This window comes from Carassius gibelio, chromosome A22 (genome assembly GCF_023724105.1).
Source record: "Carassius gibelio isolate Cgi1373 ecotype wild population from Czech Republic chromosome A22, carGib1.2-hapl.c, whole genome shotgun sequence".
Lineage (NCBI taxonomy): Eukaryota > Metazoa > Chordata > Actinopteri > Cypriniformes > Cyprinidae > Carassius > Carassius gibelio.
This window is the reverse complement of record NC_068392.1, coordinates 2,511,945-2,527,712: the sequence shown is the minus strand read 5'-3', so window position 1 is coordinate 2,527,712 and position 15,768 is coordinate 2,511,945. Positions and strand designations below refer to the sequence as shown.

General features: G+C 34.4%; 1 protein-coding gene across 5 annotated transcripts in view; it reads left to right on the top strand.

Annotated features, from left to right (window-relative positions):
• The window catches only part of LOC127942793 (lysine-specific demethylase 4B), a 53,897-nt gene extending 42,865 nt beyond the window's left edge, over positions 1-11,032 (top strand). For 3 of the 5 annotated variants that reach the window (XM_052538747.1, XM_052538748.1, XM_052538745.1), the window contains exons 18-21: positions 4,557-4,982; positions 6,194-6,313; positions 7,557-7,649; positions 8,650-11,032. In XM_052538747.1, the coding sequence (XP_052394707.1) occupies positions 4,557-4,982; positions 6,194-6,313; positions 7,557-7,649; positions 8,650-8,994 (984 nt within the window). In that variant the 3' untranslated portion in view covers positions 8,995-11,032. The remainder of the gene's footprint in view (positions 1-4,556; positions 4,983-6,193; positions 6,314-7,556; positions 7,650-8,649) is intronic. The other 2 variants (XM_052538750.1, XM_052538749.1) reach the window with 1 other exon arrangement.
• Positions 11,033-15,768: the final 4,736 nt, after the last annotated feature.

The following is a 15,768-nucleotide window of genomic DNA, read 5'->3' as shown; positions in this document are numbered from 1 at the left end:
CCTTCAAGACTGTTGGAAGACCATTTCAGGAGACTACCTCTTGAAGCTCATCAAGACAATGCCAAGAGTGTGCAAGGCAGTAATCAAAACAAAAAGTGGCTACTTTGAAGAACCAAGAATATTACATATTTTTGGTTGTTTCACACTTTTTGTTATGTATATAATTCCATATATAATTCCACACGTGTTAATTCATAGTTTTGATGCCTTCAGTGTGAATCTATAATTTACATAGTCATGAAAATAAAGAAAACTCTTTGAATGAGAAGGTGTGTCCAAACTTTTGGTCTGTACTGTACATAACAAAAAAGTATGAAACAACTGAAAATACGTCATATTTATATTCTATACTGAGAGAGAGAGAGAGAGAGAGAGAGAGAGAGTGTGTGTGTGTGTGAGAGAGAGAGAGAGAGGAGAAATGTAACAGTTTAATGTTGTATGTAAACTGTGTTTGAGAGAGAGGGAGAGAGGTGTTCAGAGAGGAGTCTGTTGGATGTTTAGCTGTTATTTGTTTTATGGACTCAATGTTGAAAACGTAAAACATTTCAAACACTGTTGGCAGAAGTGAAAAATAAATAATTTTAGGAAGTTACAATTTTGTTTGATTCCATGATGTATTTTACTGAACATGAGTATTTACAATGCAAATCCAAATTATTTTAATTTACTGACAGTTACTTATATCTTGTCTTTTAACTTTATTAAGATCAGATTCTGCAGGTAAAATAACAATATTAAGGTGACTTGACTTGGACTTGCCCAAGAAAAAAAATACTTGGGACTTACTTGAGACTTGAAGGTTAAGACTTGAGACTTACTTGAGACTTGCACATGTGTGACTTGGTCCCATCTCTGTTTACATTTGTGTTTGTGCATTTGTTTCTTGCTTTTCCCTTTTGTTCTCTATTTTTATATTGAAGCTTAATTTTTCTTACTTTAAAAAAAAATATTTCTTTCATTATTTGCGTTTTAGTTGATTCAGAATTTTTTTCTTCGTTCCATTTCATTTGTGCTTTTGTATGTTTGTTTTTTTGTTCGTTACTAATTCGTATTTTGTATTTCTGTTAGTTTTTTCTTACATTGTTTTTCTTTTTCTGTTTTTTTTTTTTTTTTTTACTTTTTTCATTTTTATTCGTATATATTCATTCGTTCATTTGTTTGTTCCATTTCATCTGTGCTTTTGTTCATTACTAATTAGTTTGTTGCACTTTATTTTTCCAATCCTTGTATTTGGTTTTTCTTACGTTGTTTATCTTTTTCACCATTTTGTACTTTCTTTCTTTTTTCATTTTGTTTTGTACATTTTTCGCTGTTTCATTTGTGCTTTTGTTTTTTTTCTTCAGTTTGTTTAATTTATTTCATTTATTGTATTTTCTTACATTGTTTTTCTCTTTTGTAATTTTTTGTTAGTGTTTTTTTTGTTGATTCTGTTTCATTTGTTTTTAATTTATTTTATTTGTTTACACTTACTTTTTTTGTTCATTCTTGTTTGTTCTCTCTTTCTTCCATTCTTCCTTTTCTTTCATATCAGCATTCATTGTTTTTCTTTTTAATGTTTCTATTTCATTTGTTCTTTTTACTTGTAATTGATATAAATGTAATTTATATTTTGTATTGTTTTCTCTGCTTTCATTTGTTTATTCATTTTCCTAAAGGACTTTAGTTTTTTTTCTTAGATTGTTTCATTCTATTTGGTCTTTGTTTGTTTTTTTATACTTTTAAGTTTAGTTTCTTTTTATTCACTTTTTCTGTTTCTTTCCATAATTTTTTTTAAAATCTTTCATTTGTGCTTTTCTTTCTCTATTTTCTATTTATTTCTTAAGTTTGTGCTTGTTTCTTTGGTTATTTCTTTTTCATTAATTTTGTTATTCAAGTTTAATTTTATTTCTGATTAAGATTTTGTTTGTTCTTTCTGTTTTTTTTTTTTTTTTGTATGGGTGCTTGTTTTCTCATTATTTTATACTTTATTTTGTTTTGTTCTTTCCATTCTTTCTTGGTACATTTATTTTCTTTTTCATTTTTTAGGTAATTGTTTTGGTTAATCGTTTGTTCTCCATTTCTGTGTCTTTTTGTTTAATTTTTTTGTGCTTTTTTTCAATCGTTCTTTTAATTTCTCACTTGTTTCAATCATTGTTCTAATTCTTTCATTGATATTTTTTCTTTTTGGCTTTATTTTATTAATCCGTTCATTATTATGTGTTTTCTTTTTTTTGTTCATTTAGTTTGTTTCTTTTGCCTTTTTCATTCTTTCACTCTTTCTCTGCTCAGTTTTTCTTTAATTTGTATTTTCATGTTTTGCTGTTTCTCTCTCTCTCTCTTTCTCAGAGGATATATGATGCATTATTAATGATGTGCAATGGCTGAATAATCAGGTGTCGTTCCTCACTGTGCTAAATGAGCTGCATTGATTATATAGGCAGGTTTTCTCCTCCTCTGCATGTCTGAACGCTGCTCAATGCATTTATGCTGACAAATACACAACCCCAGGCAGCTTCAGCACATGATTACTTGAAAAACATGCTTCGCCGAGGCACATAACCCTCTCTTACAGTTCATACAGTTGACTTGCTCTACCAGTCGCCATTAGCACGTGTTTGGTTTCCAGGCACAAAAGGAGGTCGCTTTATCTTCCTGCTCGCCATGACACAAAACGGACACCAGCTCTTGATGCATGAATGAATAACTGAGAGCTTGATGCTCGTAAATCATGTATTTTCTTTTCCCTTGCCCTGTCCATTGGCCTGTCTGGCGATCAATCCCTGGCGAATGATAAATCAGAGGCTTTCACCGGCCGATGAAATATTTCCGAGCTGGCTCCTCATCAAAAGGCCGTTGTACATTACGGCCGCTTGGCCACAGGAGGCTGAAATGAAGTATTGACAATTTAATAAAGAATCTTTATTCCTGTCGATATCCCTCTGTGTGTGTGTGTGTGTGTGTGTTTGGAGGTGGTTTATGCAGAAATGGAGGAGAAGAGGATAGAGACAGGGATTAACAGACACAAAATGTTTTTTTTTTTGAGAGGATGTTAAAAAAATGCTAAAATATCAGCTGCTTTTATTTGCAAATACAGTCTCATGCCACAAACTTAGCCCTGATTTCTGCGTTTTGTGAGTCCATGTGAAAACAAAACGGACTGTTTGTGTTCACTTTATTAGTTAATGTTCATCTTTGTAGTCTTCATCTGATCTGCTGAGCTCATGGAATGACTTTTGTTTCCAGCTGACGCTTGAAAATAATGTTAGCCGAAAGCCTAATAGCTGCTTAGCATTGACTTTGCAATCTCAGGCCACATTCTGGTATGAAACGCCCTTTTTCTGATGCGTAAAATCACTTTTTCTCATTTAATATCTTCTTACTAAATGTCTACTTTTTTTGTTCATTATTGTTCATTTTCTTGCTGTTTGTTTTTTTGTTGTTTCAGTTCTTTTTTGTTTCTTTGTTTCATTCTTTTCTCTGTTTTTGTTCCTTTTTGTTTCTTTTAGTTAGTTTCCTTTTTCTACTTTTTCCATTAATTCTATTCTATTTTTTTCTTTTCATTGTTTTCTTTAGTTCATATATTTGTTTGTTCTCCCTGTTTCTATTTATTTAGTCTGTTCTTTTTGTGTGCGTTTTTTCTTTCACTATTAGTTTCTTATGCTGTTTGTCTTTCATTTTTTTCTTGGTTTGGCTTCTGCTTTTGTTCGAATTCTTTATTTTTTATTTTTTGCTAATCGCTTCGTTTTTCCTGTTTCTGTTTATTAAATGTTTGTTGTTTCTTGCATTTTTTGGTCCATTTTTATGTTGTTTCTTTCATTTTATTTTTATTTTTAATTTTTTTTTTTTTACATTTTGGATGTTTTATTTTAGTTCACACAAAATAATAAATGTTTTATTATGAAAGAATTAAAAAAAACGTCCTTTTGTTTGTTTGTTTGTTTTTTTTTTGTTTTTTTTTTACTTTTTACTGTTTTTTTTTTTTACCTAATAGCTATATGTGACCGTGGAGCACAAAACTAGTCATAAGGGTCAATTTATTTATTTTTTTTATTGAGATTTATACACTTTCTCAAAGCTGAATGAATCAGATTTCCATTGATGTATGGTTTGTTAGGATCAGACAATATTTGGCTGAGATGCAACTATTTGAAAATCTGGAATCTGAGGGAGCAAAAACTAAATATTGATGAAATCATCTTTAACGTTGCCCAAATAAAGTTATTAGCAATGCATATTACTAATCAAAAATTAAGTTTTGAGATATTTACGGTAGGAAATTTAGAAAATATCTTTATGGAACGTGATCTTTGCTTTATATCCTAATGATTTTTGGCATAAAATAAAAATCTATAATTTTCACCCATACAATGCATTTTTGACTATTGATGCAAATATACCCCAGAGACTTTAGATTGGTTTTGTGCTCCAGGATCACATCTAGCAGTGTACTCGCATTTGGCTTAGGCTCCAACTTCCAGTAGGCCCTTTCCCTGATGGATAAAATACATTTTTGTTATTGAGTATCCTGGAAATTTGTCATGTTACAAAGGCTGTAATTTCTTCGTTACGATTTGCAGAAGTGTGTCTACTGCCACAAGACGACTAAGCAGATCTTCGGCGCATGTATCCAGTGCTCTTTGGACAACTGTTCCACTTCCTTCCACGTCACCTGTGCCCTCCTCGCTGGAGTCGTCATGAAGCCAGCTGATTGGCCATACGTGGTGTCCGTCACCTGCCACAAACACAAACAGACCAATCAGAAGGTGTGTAGCCACCATAGAAGGGATCTTAATGCACACGGTGATCCTCAAACTGACGGTTTCCCTCCGTTGCAGGTCAAAAGTGGCTCACGCGAGCTGTCTTTGGGTCAGGAGGTCATCGGCAAGAGCAGCAATGGTTGGTTCTACCGCTGCACCATCACCGGCATCGGCACGCAAAACTACTATGAAGTCAACTTTGATGACGGCTCTTACTGTGATAACGTCTTCCCAGAGAACCTGCTGGTGAGATGCCAAGAAATAGCCACTTTTAAGGGATTTACATTTGGTTTTAGTTTAGTAAAAGCACTGTAACATACAGCATCTTGTGCTGTATCCTGGCTTTAGTCCTGGATCCAGTTGGAAATCTAGATTTTATTTAATGTTTTTTTTATGTTTGTGGCTCACAATTTAGAATTTTTTTTTTCCCTCAGAATTGTTTGATATAAACTTTTTTTCTGAATTGCGAGATACTCAAAATATCAGAAAAAGTTTAAATATCACAATTCTGACTTAATTTCTCAGAACTGTGAGTTTATTTCAGTGCAATTCTGACTCTATCACATGCTGTTGTGAGTGAGAAAAAAAAATTGTCAGAGTGCGGGATATAAATTAGCAATTCCAATTTTTTAATTGCGTGATATAAACTCGCAGTTGAAGAGAAAAAGTCAGAATTGCGTGATATAAACTCGCAGTTGAAGAGAAAAAGTCAGAATTGCGTGATATAAACTCGCAGTTGAAGAGAAAAAGTCAGAATTGCGTGATATAAACTCGCAGTTGAAGAGAAAAAGTCAGAATTGCGTGATATAAACTCGCAGTTGAAGAGAAAAAAGTCAGAATTGCGTGATATAAACTCGCAGTTGAAGAGAAAAAAGTCAGAATTGCGTGATATAAACTCGCAGTTGAAGAGAAAAAAGTCAGAATTGTGAGGAAAAAATCAAAACGGCGTGATATAAATTCACAACGTTGAGAAAAAGATAGAATTGCAAGGAAAAAAGTCGCACTTTTTTTTTTTTTCAGTGTTGGAAACGGTTTCCATACTTTGTTGCATTCACTTGGCTCATCCAACCAGATTCTAGAGATTCTGATTCTAAAACCTCCTTAATCATGAAAAAATAAATAATAATAACTGTAACGTATGTCATTGTGGCTTATTGCTGTCTAAAAGGCAGCTCCTGGATGCTAATTGGTTTAAATCTAGATTGATTGATTGAAATTCAGCTCATCCAGTCAGATTTTAGAGTTTTTAGTAGCTTGTTCATGATAAAAACCGTTGTAATGTACATCCTCTTGTGTCTGATTGCCTTTTAAAATGCATTTCTCTGATTGGTTAAAATCTAACGGCAGGTTGTTATGGTTGCCAGTTGGCTTTGGCACAGTCATTTGGCTCATCCAATCAGATTTTAGAGCTACAACTGCCTGTTTGATCCACCATCTCTGTGATTTCTGCGTATCAGAGTCATGACTGCCTGAGGAACGGCCCTCCAGATCTGGGTGAACTCGTGGTGGTCAACACCTTTGACGGACGGGTTCTCAACGCTTCTTTCATCAAGGAACACATCCACCGATACTATCAGGTAACTGTGACGTCCTTCAGTTTCATTTGTGTTTGTTCATCCCCCCTTTTATGACTATTTACTTGGTTTGGTAATCTGTTTCAAGCCAAACTACTTTTTAATTGGATATTAAATGGACGTTGCAAAGTGCGACGCGTCTTCAGACAGCAAACAAATAATCGTACAGTGTGACCAGAGTTGTTCAATCTGTGAATCGTTGACTCTTATGAAATGGATCTATTTAATTATTGTCAAAAATGTCAAAAAATCCGTTTTGGGTATCTCAATAACTAGAACAATTAATTGTTTAAAAAAATGTGCTATTTAATAAAATCATTTGTAATTGAGTATAGTATTTAGTTTACTTATATACTTCAGATCAGTAGAGTTTCACAATGATATCTGATTTTTAGGTTATAAACCTACGTCTTCAATTCATTGATTCCCAATCTTATCCGAGTCTTTCAGGAGTCCCACATTTGGTGCAAAGTTTGCTTTCCTTGTGCACAGAGGAGCCACTGACATGTTGAGTGGAAGAGAGATGAGAATAATGGGAAAATGAGAAAACTAGGCAGATGTGACGCATTTATGAAGTCTGTAGATGAAGCTTATAAGGTGTAATGGACCACACGTGTTGAGAATAGACGTCATTTGTCTTCTAAATCACATTTGGATGGAAACGTGACTCAGAAAACTACCAGTTTCAGTTTTTTTGGCTTACAAACTGTGTTAATACATTGTTTGACACATTGGATGAACTAGTTTTGCTTCACGTCAGATTCTTTCTCATTAAAACCCAAACGCACACAGTGTTTCATTGCTCGGCTGAGTTCTTGAGAGACTCCTCTGTCAGCATTAACAAACTGCTTGATTCTCTCCTCCACCACAAGACTCAATTATTTATTAGATCCGTGTGAGACTTGGCACTCGTAACAAGCGCCAATCGCTTTCATGACGTCACTTTTGACTTTGCTAGACGCGGCAAACGTTCTCCCACCCGCCGCAGGCGATCTGTAGCTGGATGCCTGAATGTCTGACAGGTCTTGAAACCGTTGGGAATTGATGTGGAATAGGGTGTTGATTGCAGACTGGTTGAAAGTTATGTTGTTGTTGGATGGTCTTTCAATGAAAAATTTAAGAGCTTTAAAGGAATATTTGAAGTTAAATGCAGTTTTTTTTTTATAGCTTTATTAACAACATTAGTGGTTAGTGGAAGTGGTTCTAAGGAAAGGATCCAAGGCATCTAAACTGTATTTCCTTCCAGGTGGAGTTTCAGGACGAGACGCAGATCTTACTGAAGCGCAGCGAGATTCACTCTCTGGACCATGAGCTGCCCAAGAGGGTCATGTCTCGTCTGGTAAGCGCTTTTATTTGCTTCAGGCCGAGTACCATATGTTTTCTGCACACAGAATTCATCAACGTAAAGTCAAAGTGCAGGTGCAACGCTTCATAGCTTTCGTATTTGTCAAACTAGAGGGTTTATCAAGCTAACAGTGCAGTTGGAGCTGAAGGTGTGCCGATCTGATAATCAGTGTTGGTATTGTCTCTGATACTGCCATTTTCTGCCGGATCAGGTAGCGGTTAGACGAGTTACTCTGTTTTGAGTAATTTCCAGGTCTGGAAAACTATGTAATAAAAAAGCAGAGTATGTATTCTTTTTATCTGAAATGTAAAACTGTTCAAAGAAAAGGTTCAATAAACTATCTCACGGACATATTACACTATGCATTAGTTGAGCATACGTGCTCTATGCCTCTTCGTATTCGAGCCTTTCATATTGATAAATTCTTGCGCAATGAAAGATTATTAATATCCTTTCTTGTTCTGATCAATTTATCATATCTTGCTGCCTCATTACTGTGCTATACATTTAAGTCTTTTAATTGTTTACTATATAATTAAATATAAATATATTTACTTGTTTTTCATTCATGTATTTCACAACAAAACAAAGAGAAATATATAACATTTTACCAAATTTAGTCGGACGCCTTTATTTGTTTCCCATTAAATAATGCTTTTTTTTTAATGTTTAGATTTTATAAAATTGTGCACTCATGATTTTTCTAGAGTAATTTTTGCTGCCGAATTGTCCACTAACCTAGTTTATAATAGTATTTTTGTCATAAATTATGATTATTTTTTTTATTTATCTTTCATTAAAAGGAAGTTGTCTATATTTAGTAGATTGTGTTTAACACACAAAAGAATGATGGTCAGGTCAACTTATATATTGAGGTAAGGAAATTCTACACTAATTTTGAAAAAAAGGTCTTTGCCCACCCCTGGTTGGAGCCCATTTGGAGAGCTCTGATGGACGTCACTAAATGATAATTGTCTTTTCTTTTTATTAACAGGCAACTGTGAACCAACAGCAACCTCAGGTGCAACCGTCAGACGAACCTCTTGCCGCAAAGCGCCCTCGTCTGCCGACACCGCCTCCAATACTAGCCATTGAGCCCTCAGCACTACCTCCAGAAATAGTCAACACTTTCCTTCCTGCTAGTATTACTCCAAACACCAGCACTGCCCCCTGCCTGACTCCCCCCACCTCACTTCCTGTTACTGCAGCCACACTTCCTGCCCCGGAACCCAGCGAGAGTTACACACACAGCTCCAGTTACGTAGCCTACATGGAGTCTCTCCTCAACTCTGACTTTCCTCCAGAAGAGGGTGAACAAGGTGTTGAGCAGATGTATTGAAGCGCCACTTTGCGCTACCAGCTATTCGTCAACACATACAGATTTTAAATTCATCTACTGCATGTCTTTGTTTCATTTATTCGCTGTCGTGCTAATCCGAGTCTCCCACCTATGAACGCGTGGGACGCATGCGTGTCATTATAGCTTGAAGCTGAAACAGACCCAGTACATACCCTTGGGTGACGCCTCACTTTTCCGACCCTTTCCACGATCCCTCGCTCCGGTTCTTTCACTTAACACGAAGAGCTGCCACACGTTTTCAGATGGGATAATCATTCACTTGTATGTGCTGTTGACTTTATACCTGATTTTTTTCTCAAACGAGTGCAAAATATTTTTCTAACTCAAGCCAAATCATGCTACCCGGTCACAGATCACATAGACAGTCTAAATTTGTACAGTTTCGGGTATTTTTCTCTACGCTCAAGTGTTCGGGCGGGGGGTCACAGGAAGAGTTTTTGCTGGGCTCATTGGATTTAACAAGTATTTAAATGTCTTTTGTCACATATAGATTTAATACTTGTATAAAGAAAATCAATTATGGCAGCAACAGAAGCTACAGTTTTCAGTTTACGTACACATCTGTGTTACGATAGATTTGCGTATCTTCATGTATTCTTCTATAATCTACGATAAAAACTTTTTCAGCACCAGATGAATTGTTTTTCTAGCATACTTGGTAGACGTTGATATTGAATACTATTGTCTGTTTTTTTTATTATAATTACCGTTGTTGTTATTGATTATTATTTTTATTGATTTTTATTTTGGTGAATATTTGCAACATATTGTCAAAAGATTAAAAAAAAATTGAATATCATTTTTATTCAAAAGGTTGAAGTGGCATACATTTAAGCGTATAGTCATAGGTGATATTAAACAGATACGCAATCTGCCTTCTCAAGGTGCTATAGAGGTCTTAGACTACTGAGGGGCGATCCGGGTCATGTGACCCAGAATTAGGTGTACATACTAGATGTCCTGCTTGCAAATTGGAAAAATTGTCTTCAGTATAACTTCTAGTCTTATCAAATGCCGTCACATTCAAATAAAGGGTCTGGTTGTCACTTTGGATTTGTTTTCTCCTTGTTGTTTGGCCATCCTTGTTGTTTCATCTTCTGACGCGAGCGATTATCAATCAGCACGCCTCCTTCACTGGTACTTGTGGGTTCATTATTCAAATAGCATTGAAAGCTTAATCCAGCAAACCCTCCATTAATTTGGAAACAAACACTTGGATAAGACAGTTACAGACAGGATTGTTGTTATAAACTAAAGTCAAAACGGACCCAGTACATAGCCTTGGGAGATGCCGCACTCTTCTGATTCTTCCAACAACCCCTTGCTCCACCTTTTTTGTCAAACTGAAAATGATTTTCAGATGGAATAGTCATTCACTTGCTTTAGCATGCCATAGATTTTGGAGAATTGTGCAAAATACAAAGTAAATGAATGCAAGGAAAGTCCCCAAACGAGGTTATTTTTTCATTAAATAGACTGTTTGAAAATTATTAATTGCATTCCTTTTTATTGCATTATTTTTCAAACATAATTGACAGCCCTTTTTTCATATATATATATATATATATATATATATATATATATATATATATATATATGATATAAGAATATCTGAATTACATCTCTACGATAATATATGTGTGTACAGAGGTTTTAACTTCGCAAGCACATCCCTCTCCCCTTCTGTTTAATGTGACAACCATCGTTCTCGTCTCAAAACCGTTTGTTTCCCACCCCCCAGTGATGATTACGGCTGCTCTGACAGTAGACGTAAAGTGTGTCAATGGCATTTGTACTCCTCTGTTTTTGGGATTTCTGCTTTGCATTAACAGAAATGTCACAAGAGGCAGGTTTAATGAAATAACCCACCACAGCTTGCATACTGATGATGGCAAATGTTTATTTGTGCAGAAGTACTAGGAAAGATTGTAATAAAATGTGAAGTGAAACTGTGCTTTGTATTTGACCATGATAAACCTGGTTTGAATAATACAAATAAATTAATACAATACTTGAATGAATGTAGTAATTGATTATCAATAATTATAAATATATTACATCTGGCTAGGCTTTTGCTCATCTATTTAGTTTTTAATATTCTTTTTAATTAGTTCTTTGTAATGAATCAATTCAACCAGTTCACAAATTGAGTAGACTTCCCCAAATGTAATCCAAACGGTTCTTCAAATCCTTATCCAGTAATCAAAAACAACTGTAAAGGTCATGGAAATCAATTGGCCTATAACAAGCTTTTCCTCTCGAAAATGTGGCATTTAAAAAAAAATTGCTTTCTGAAAAGTATATTTCTGAAGTTCAGAGTTTCAGTTAATTGTTGTTTATTCATTTCAAATGATCACATTCGAACAGATTAAAAGCTTTTCTCGGAGACCAGGGCTGTTAAAAATAAACCATTATGAAAAAAACAATGAATCATCCAGAAGATTAATCTGAGAGGTGTTTTGTCAAATCGAAGCCTCCTTGACATTTAGCCGCTCTAAATGTGCCTTTTTCTAATTAAAAACCAAACTAGGCTTTTAAAATATCGACTAATTGTTTCGCATAACTAAAGTGAAATGTCAGTCCGTATTTGTTTTGCGCAACTGTAGATCCCATAATGCACCGCGCACATCGTCGTGACACTCGCTCACAAACTCTGTTCATGAAGTGATGAATCCTCTAATGCTCTGACATATTTCGAGACACAGCTGCAGAACTGAAGAGATGTGAAATGACACCTGAGCTCATTACCTGCTGCATATCTTCATTAGCTCAGTGTGTGTACGTACGTTCAAGCTCTAACACAGTTACAGATTGAATCCTTTCAATAAATCATTAATGAAAAGTTAAAACACTGAACTTAGAATCTGTAGAAAAATGGTGATAGAGCTTAATTTGATTCATTTCTATTAATGAGTTCAAACTGGCACTCACGCATTTGCAATTTATCGGATTAGTAAGCAAGGTTTTTTTTTATTAGTGTCAGGGCAACAGTTCGTTGAACAAGAAATGAATATTAAGTTGTAGAGACAATATTGTCCGTATTGTCTATTTCTCTAACAAAAATGTTTCCATACAAAGAACATCTCTGCACTAAACCCATAGACAGTAAAAGAAATGGACACAGCGACCCCATTGGAACTCAATTGAGACAAATGAAGCCCATTTTTAGCGTTTTTTAGCACTTCCGTTTCTGACGCGCAGACTCAAACGAAGCTTGACGACGTCAGCAACCTGTCTGACAGATGTAAATCTTCTAGTAGCTGTGCGTGCAAACTGCCATCGTTAATCTTGCAGAGACGGTGAGCTTGAGCGGGGAGTTCTTTGTCGTGAGTGAGCAGGAGTAAGTATTCTGATTAATTATTTTGTATAGTATTTTAAAATGTAACGCCAGTACGCCATATTAAGTTAATTGCCTGCGAGCTTCTCCTCCTGTCTCTACGGTAATGCGACAGAGAGTCGTGTGGTGATGATGCAATCGTTAGCCTATTTTTTACAAAAACTGTTTATACGGGGCCATAATGTAACATAGAAGGTAATGGAGCCCTTTATACATTGTCGTGTATCTTTAGAAATAAATAATGGACAAACGGAGTCTTTAAATGCCTCAGATGTAAAGTTAATCGCTGTCAAAGTGACGCCAAAATGAATGGGAGTCAATTGGAGTGCTAACGCAAGTGAAGTTCTGCTAAAAGATGGCAGCCCCCACCCGACTTCAACTTCCGGTCGACTTGCCGCCTGACTAAAACACTGCAGTGATTACTTCCTGAATTAATTATTTTTTTTTTTTAAAGAATCAAGTGAGTCAATGATTCACTGATTCATTCATGAAAAAACTTTCTTCCATCGTTTCTGAATGAATCAGTCGATTTGAAAGAATCGATTGAATGAATGACTCAGCGACTCACTTATTAAAGCCCCTTTCACACTAAAGTTAATATGCAATGACAAAGCTTCGCAACCTCAGATCCGGCGACATGAGTGACAGCGACCGGATGGAGCTGCGTTCACACTTTTGTCGCTGCATGTAACCTGGGGTTGGTGATGAGGTCATTAGTGGGCGTTCTTACTACTGGCTGCCTAACATTGTTCTTGACAGCGAATCAGTTTTCTTGCAGCTAAATACAAACATATTGGAAGCAAAAGACTATAAATCCATACATAAAATCTAAATCTAATGAGGGATTTTCAATTTCACTGTCGGTGCTGAAAGGAGAACGATCACATGAGTTCTACCTTCTTCTTTTCTATTGGCTGTTGCTCTCGGAAGTCGCTCTTCATTTGCATAAAGTTAGAGAATTCTCAACTTTGTCGCATCACTGACCAAAGATGGAGGAGAGGCTCTTAGCTTTTTTGCAATAGATAAACACATGCAATGGAAAAATTTTGTTTTTATATATGGATTTATATCAGATTAGATTATATTTAGTCTTTTGCCTTCAATATGTTTGTTTTCAGCATCAAGAAAACTGATTTACTTGTCAACAACAACGTTACTATGCAGATGCAGACAATTTTTGTTTCATATTTAAAAGTATCGTTTTATTTTTTTTCCTACCATTTGCTATTTTGATAGCTTTTATATTTAAAACATTAATCTCATAACATTATTTATGCAATTCATAAATGTAGTGTAAATGCATGTAAAAGTGATATATATAGAATCCCTGCATGCTTAATTAGGCCTATACTTGGATTTTATTTAAAATAATAATAATAGTAAAGCCACTTAGCTAATCTAAATTATATATATATATATATATATATATATATATATATATATATATATATATATATATATATATATATGTATATGTATATTTATGTATGTATATGTATATTTATGTATATGTATGTATTCTGTGTATTCTGACACATACATGGATGACTCCGTCATCTGTGATTCTTTGTCACAGATATCTATCTGTCTCCGTGTCTCTCTTTATTTCTTTCTTTGCTGTTAGACGTGATCAGCATCTCGATCTCCGTCTTTGATGCTGCTGAAAGTTGTTTTGAAGTCAGCAGATGAAACAGGAGAGAGCGGGTTTCTGCATGACCCCCCTGTGACCCCGTCGCCGCTGCAGGGCCGTTTGATGTGAACACGCTCCCCCTAATTACAGGCACCGGACTGATGCCACCTAAGACAAATTCTGCCAGCGCTATGGAGCAGCGAGTGACAGCGTGGCTCTGACCCGTCTGTCTCTCTCTCTCTGGGGCATTGATATTCCACTCGTGTGGTTACATTCAGAACAGGGCGCTGGGATCGTGCCAGATTCACCATTACAGATATTAAAATGCATTTAGAGAAAGACAAGGCCTGCTTTGATATTATGGATCATGGCAGTGAAATACTATTTCGTGCTGGCCAAGCTGAGATCACCTGTCATGTGACATGAAATGAATGGCCTTGCTGAAGATTCCTTGAATAATTCTTGCTGGATTTGCTAGATAGAATTAAAATAATTATGTTATTATTGTTGTTGTTATTATTTTAAACTCATTATACATAAAAAGTTCCAAAAATTGAGACTTTTTGTTTTTGTTTCTTTTTGGATCGGTACAGTAGTTTTATTTGAATAATATTAGGATTTTTAACATCTTTTTTTTTTTTTTTTTAATCATTATTTGTTATTATTTGTTGAATTATTATTATCATTATTTGAAACTTCCAAAAGTTTACTTTTTTGCACAAAAATGGATTAAAGATTTTGGAATTGTAGTTTTATTGTAATTCTATTATTATTTTTAACATCATCTTTTGACTCCTTATTTGTTAAAAAATCCAAAAGCTGAGACATTCTTCAGCAAAAAAAAAAAAAAAAAAAAAAAAAAAAAAACGATAAAAATGTACGTTTTAAATTTTTTTATTCGAATTGTATTATTTTGTACTTCTTTTTTTTTTACTTTGATTTTGTTAAAACTTTCAAAAATGTATACTTTTTTTGCATTAAAATGTATTAAAGGTCCATTTTTTTATCTTTTTATTATTTATTTATTTATTTTATTAGTTTTTTTTTTTACTAATTATTTGTTTTAAAAAACGAGACTTTTGCATAAAAATGCATTAAAGATGAAAAAATAGTTTGCTGTCACATGCAGTTCAATTATTTTTAACAAATAATTAGTAAAATTTTAGAAAATTTTCATGCAAGTTTTAACAAACTCAAAGTAAAAAATATATATATATTAGAACAAAATAATAAAATTCTAATAAAAAAATACATCTTTTATCTTTTTTTGTGGAAGAATGTCTCAGCTTTTGGAATTTTTAACAAATAAGGAGTCAAAAGATGATGTTAAAAATAATAATAGAATTACAATAAAACAACAATAAATTTGTATTATGTGTTGTTTTACTCATTGGTACATAAACAAGTAGCATGCCGTGTTTAGCATACTTAACATTTTACATATAAGTAAAAAAAAAATGACAGTTACATTTTACTGTATGAGTGGTGTCCATTTATCATTTCATAAATAAATATGGTTATTTTAATAGTAAACAAACTACAGAAATGGTACTTGTATATCAGTATTCAATATTAAGAATGTGAACACAGCTTGAAAGTTGTTTTCAGTCGCTGTTTGAATACAAATGTCTTGTCTGTGGAGTTTGTGTGTGTGTGCGTGACAGACGACGAGAGAAAGACGTATAAGCCGTCCTCTAAGTTTAATGAAAAACAGCGTTGTGAGTTACTGGCATGCTAATGAAGCATCTTTGTCCAGTCAGGGACGACAAACTAATCGCTCCTCTCC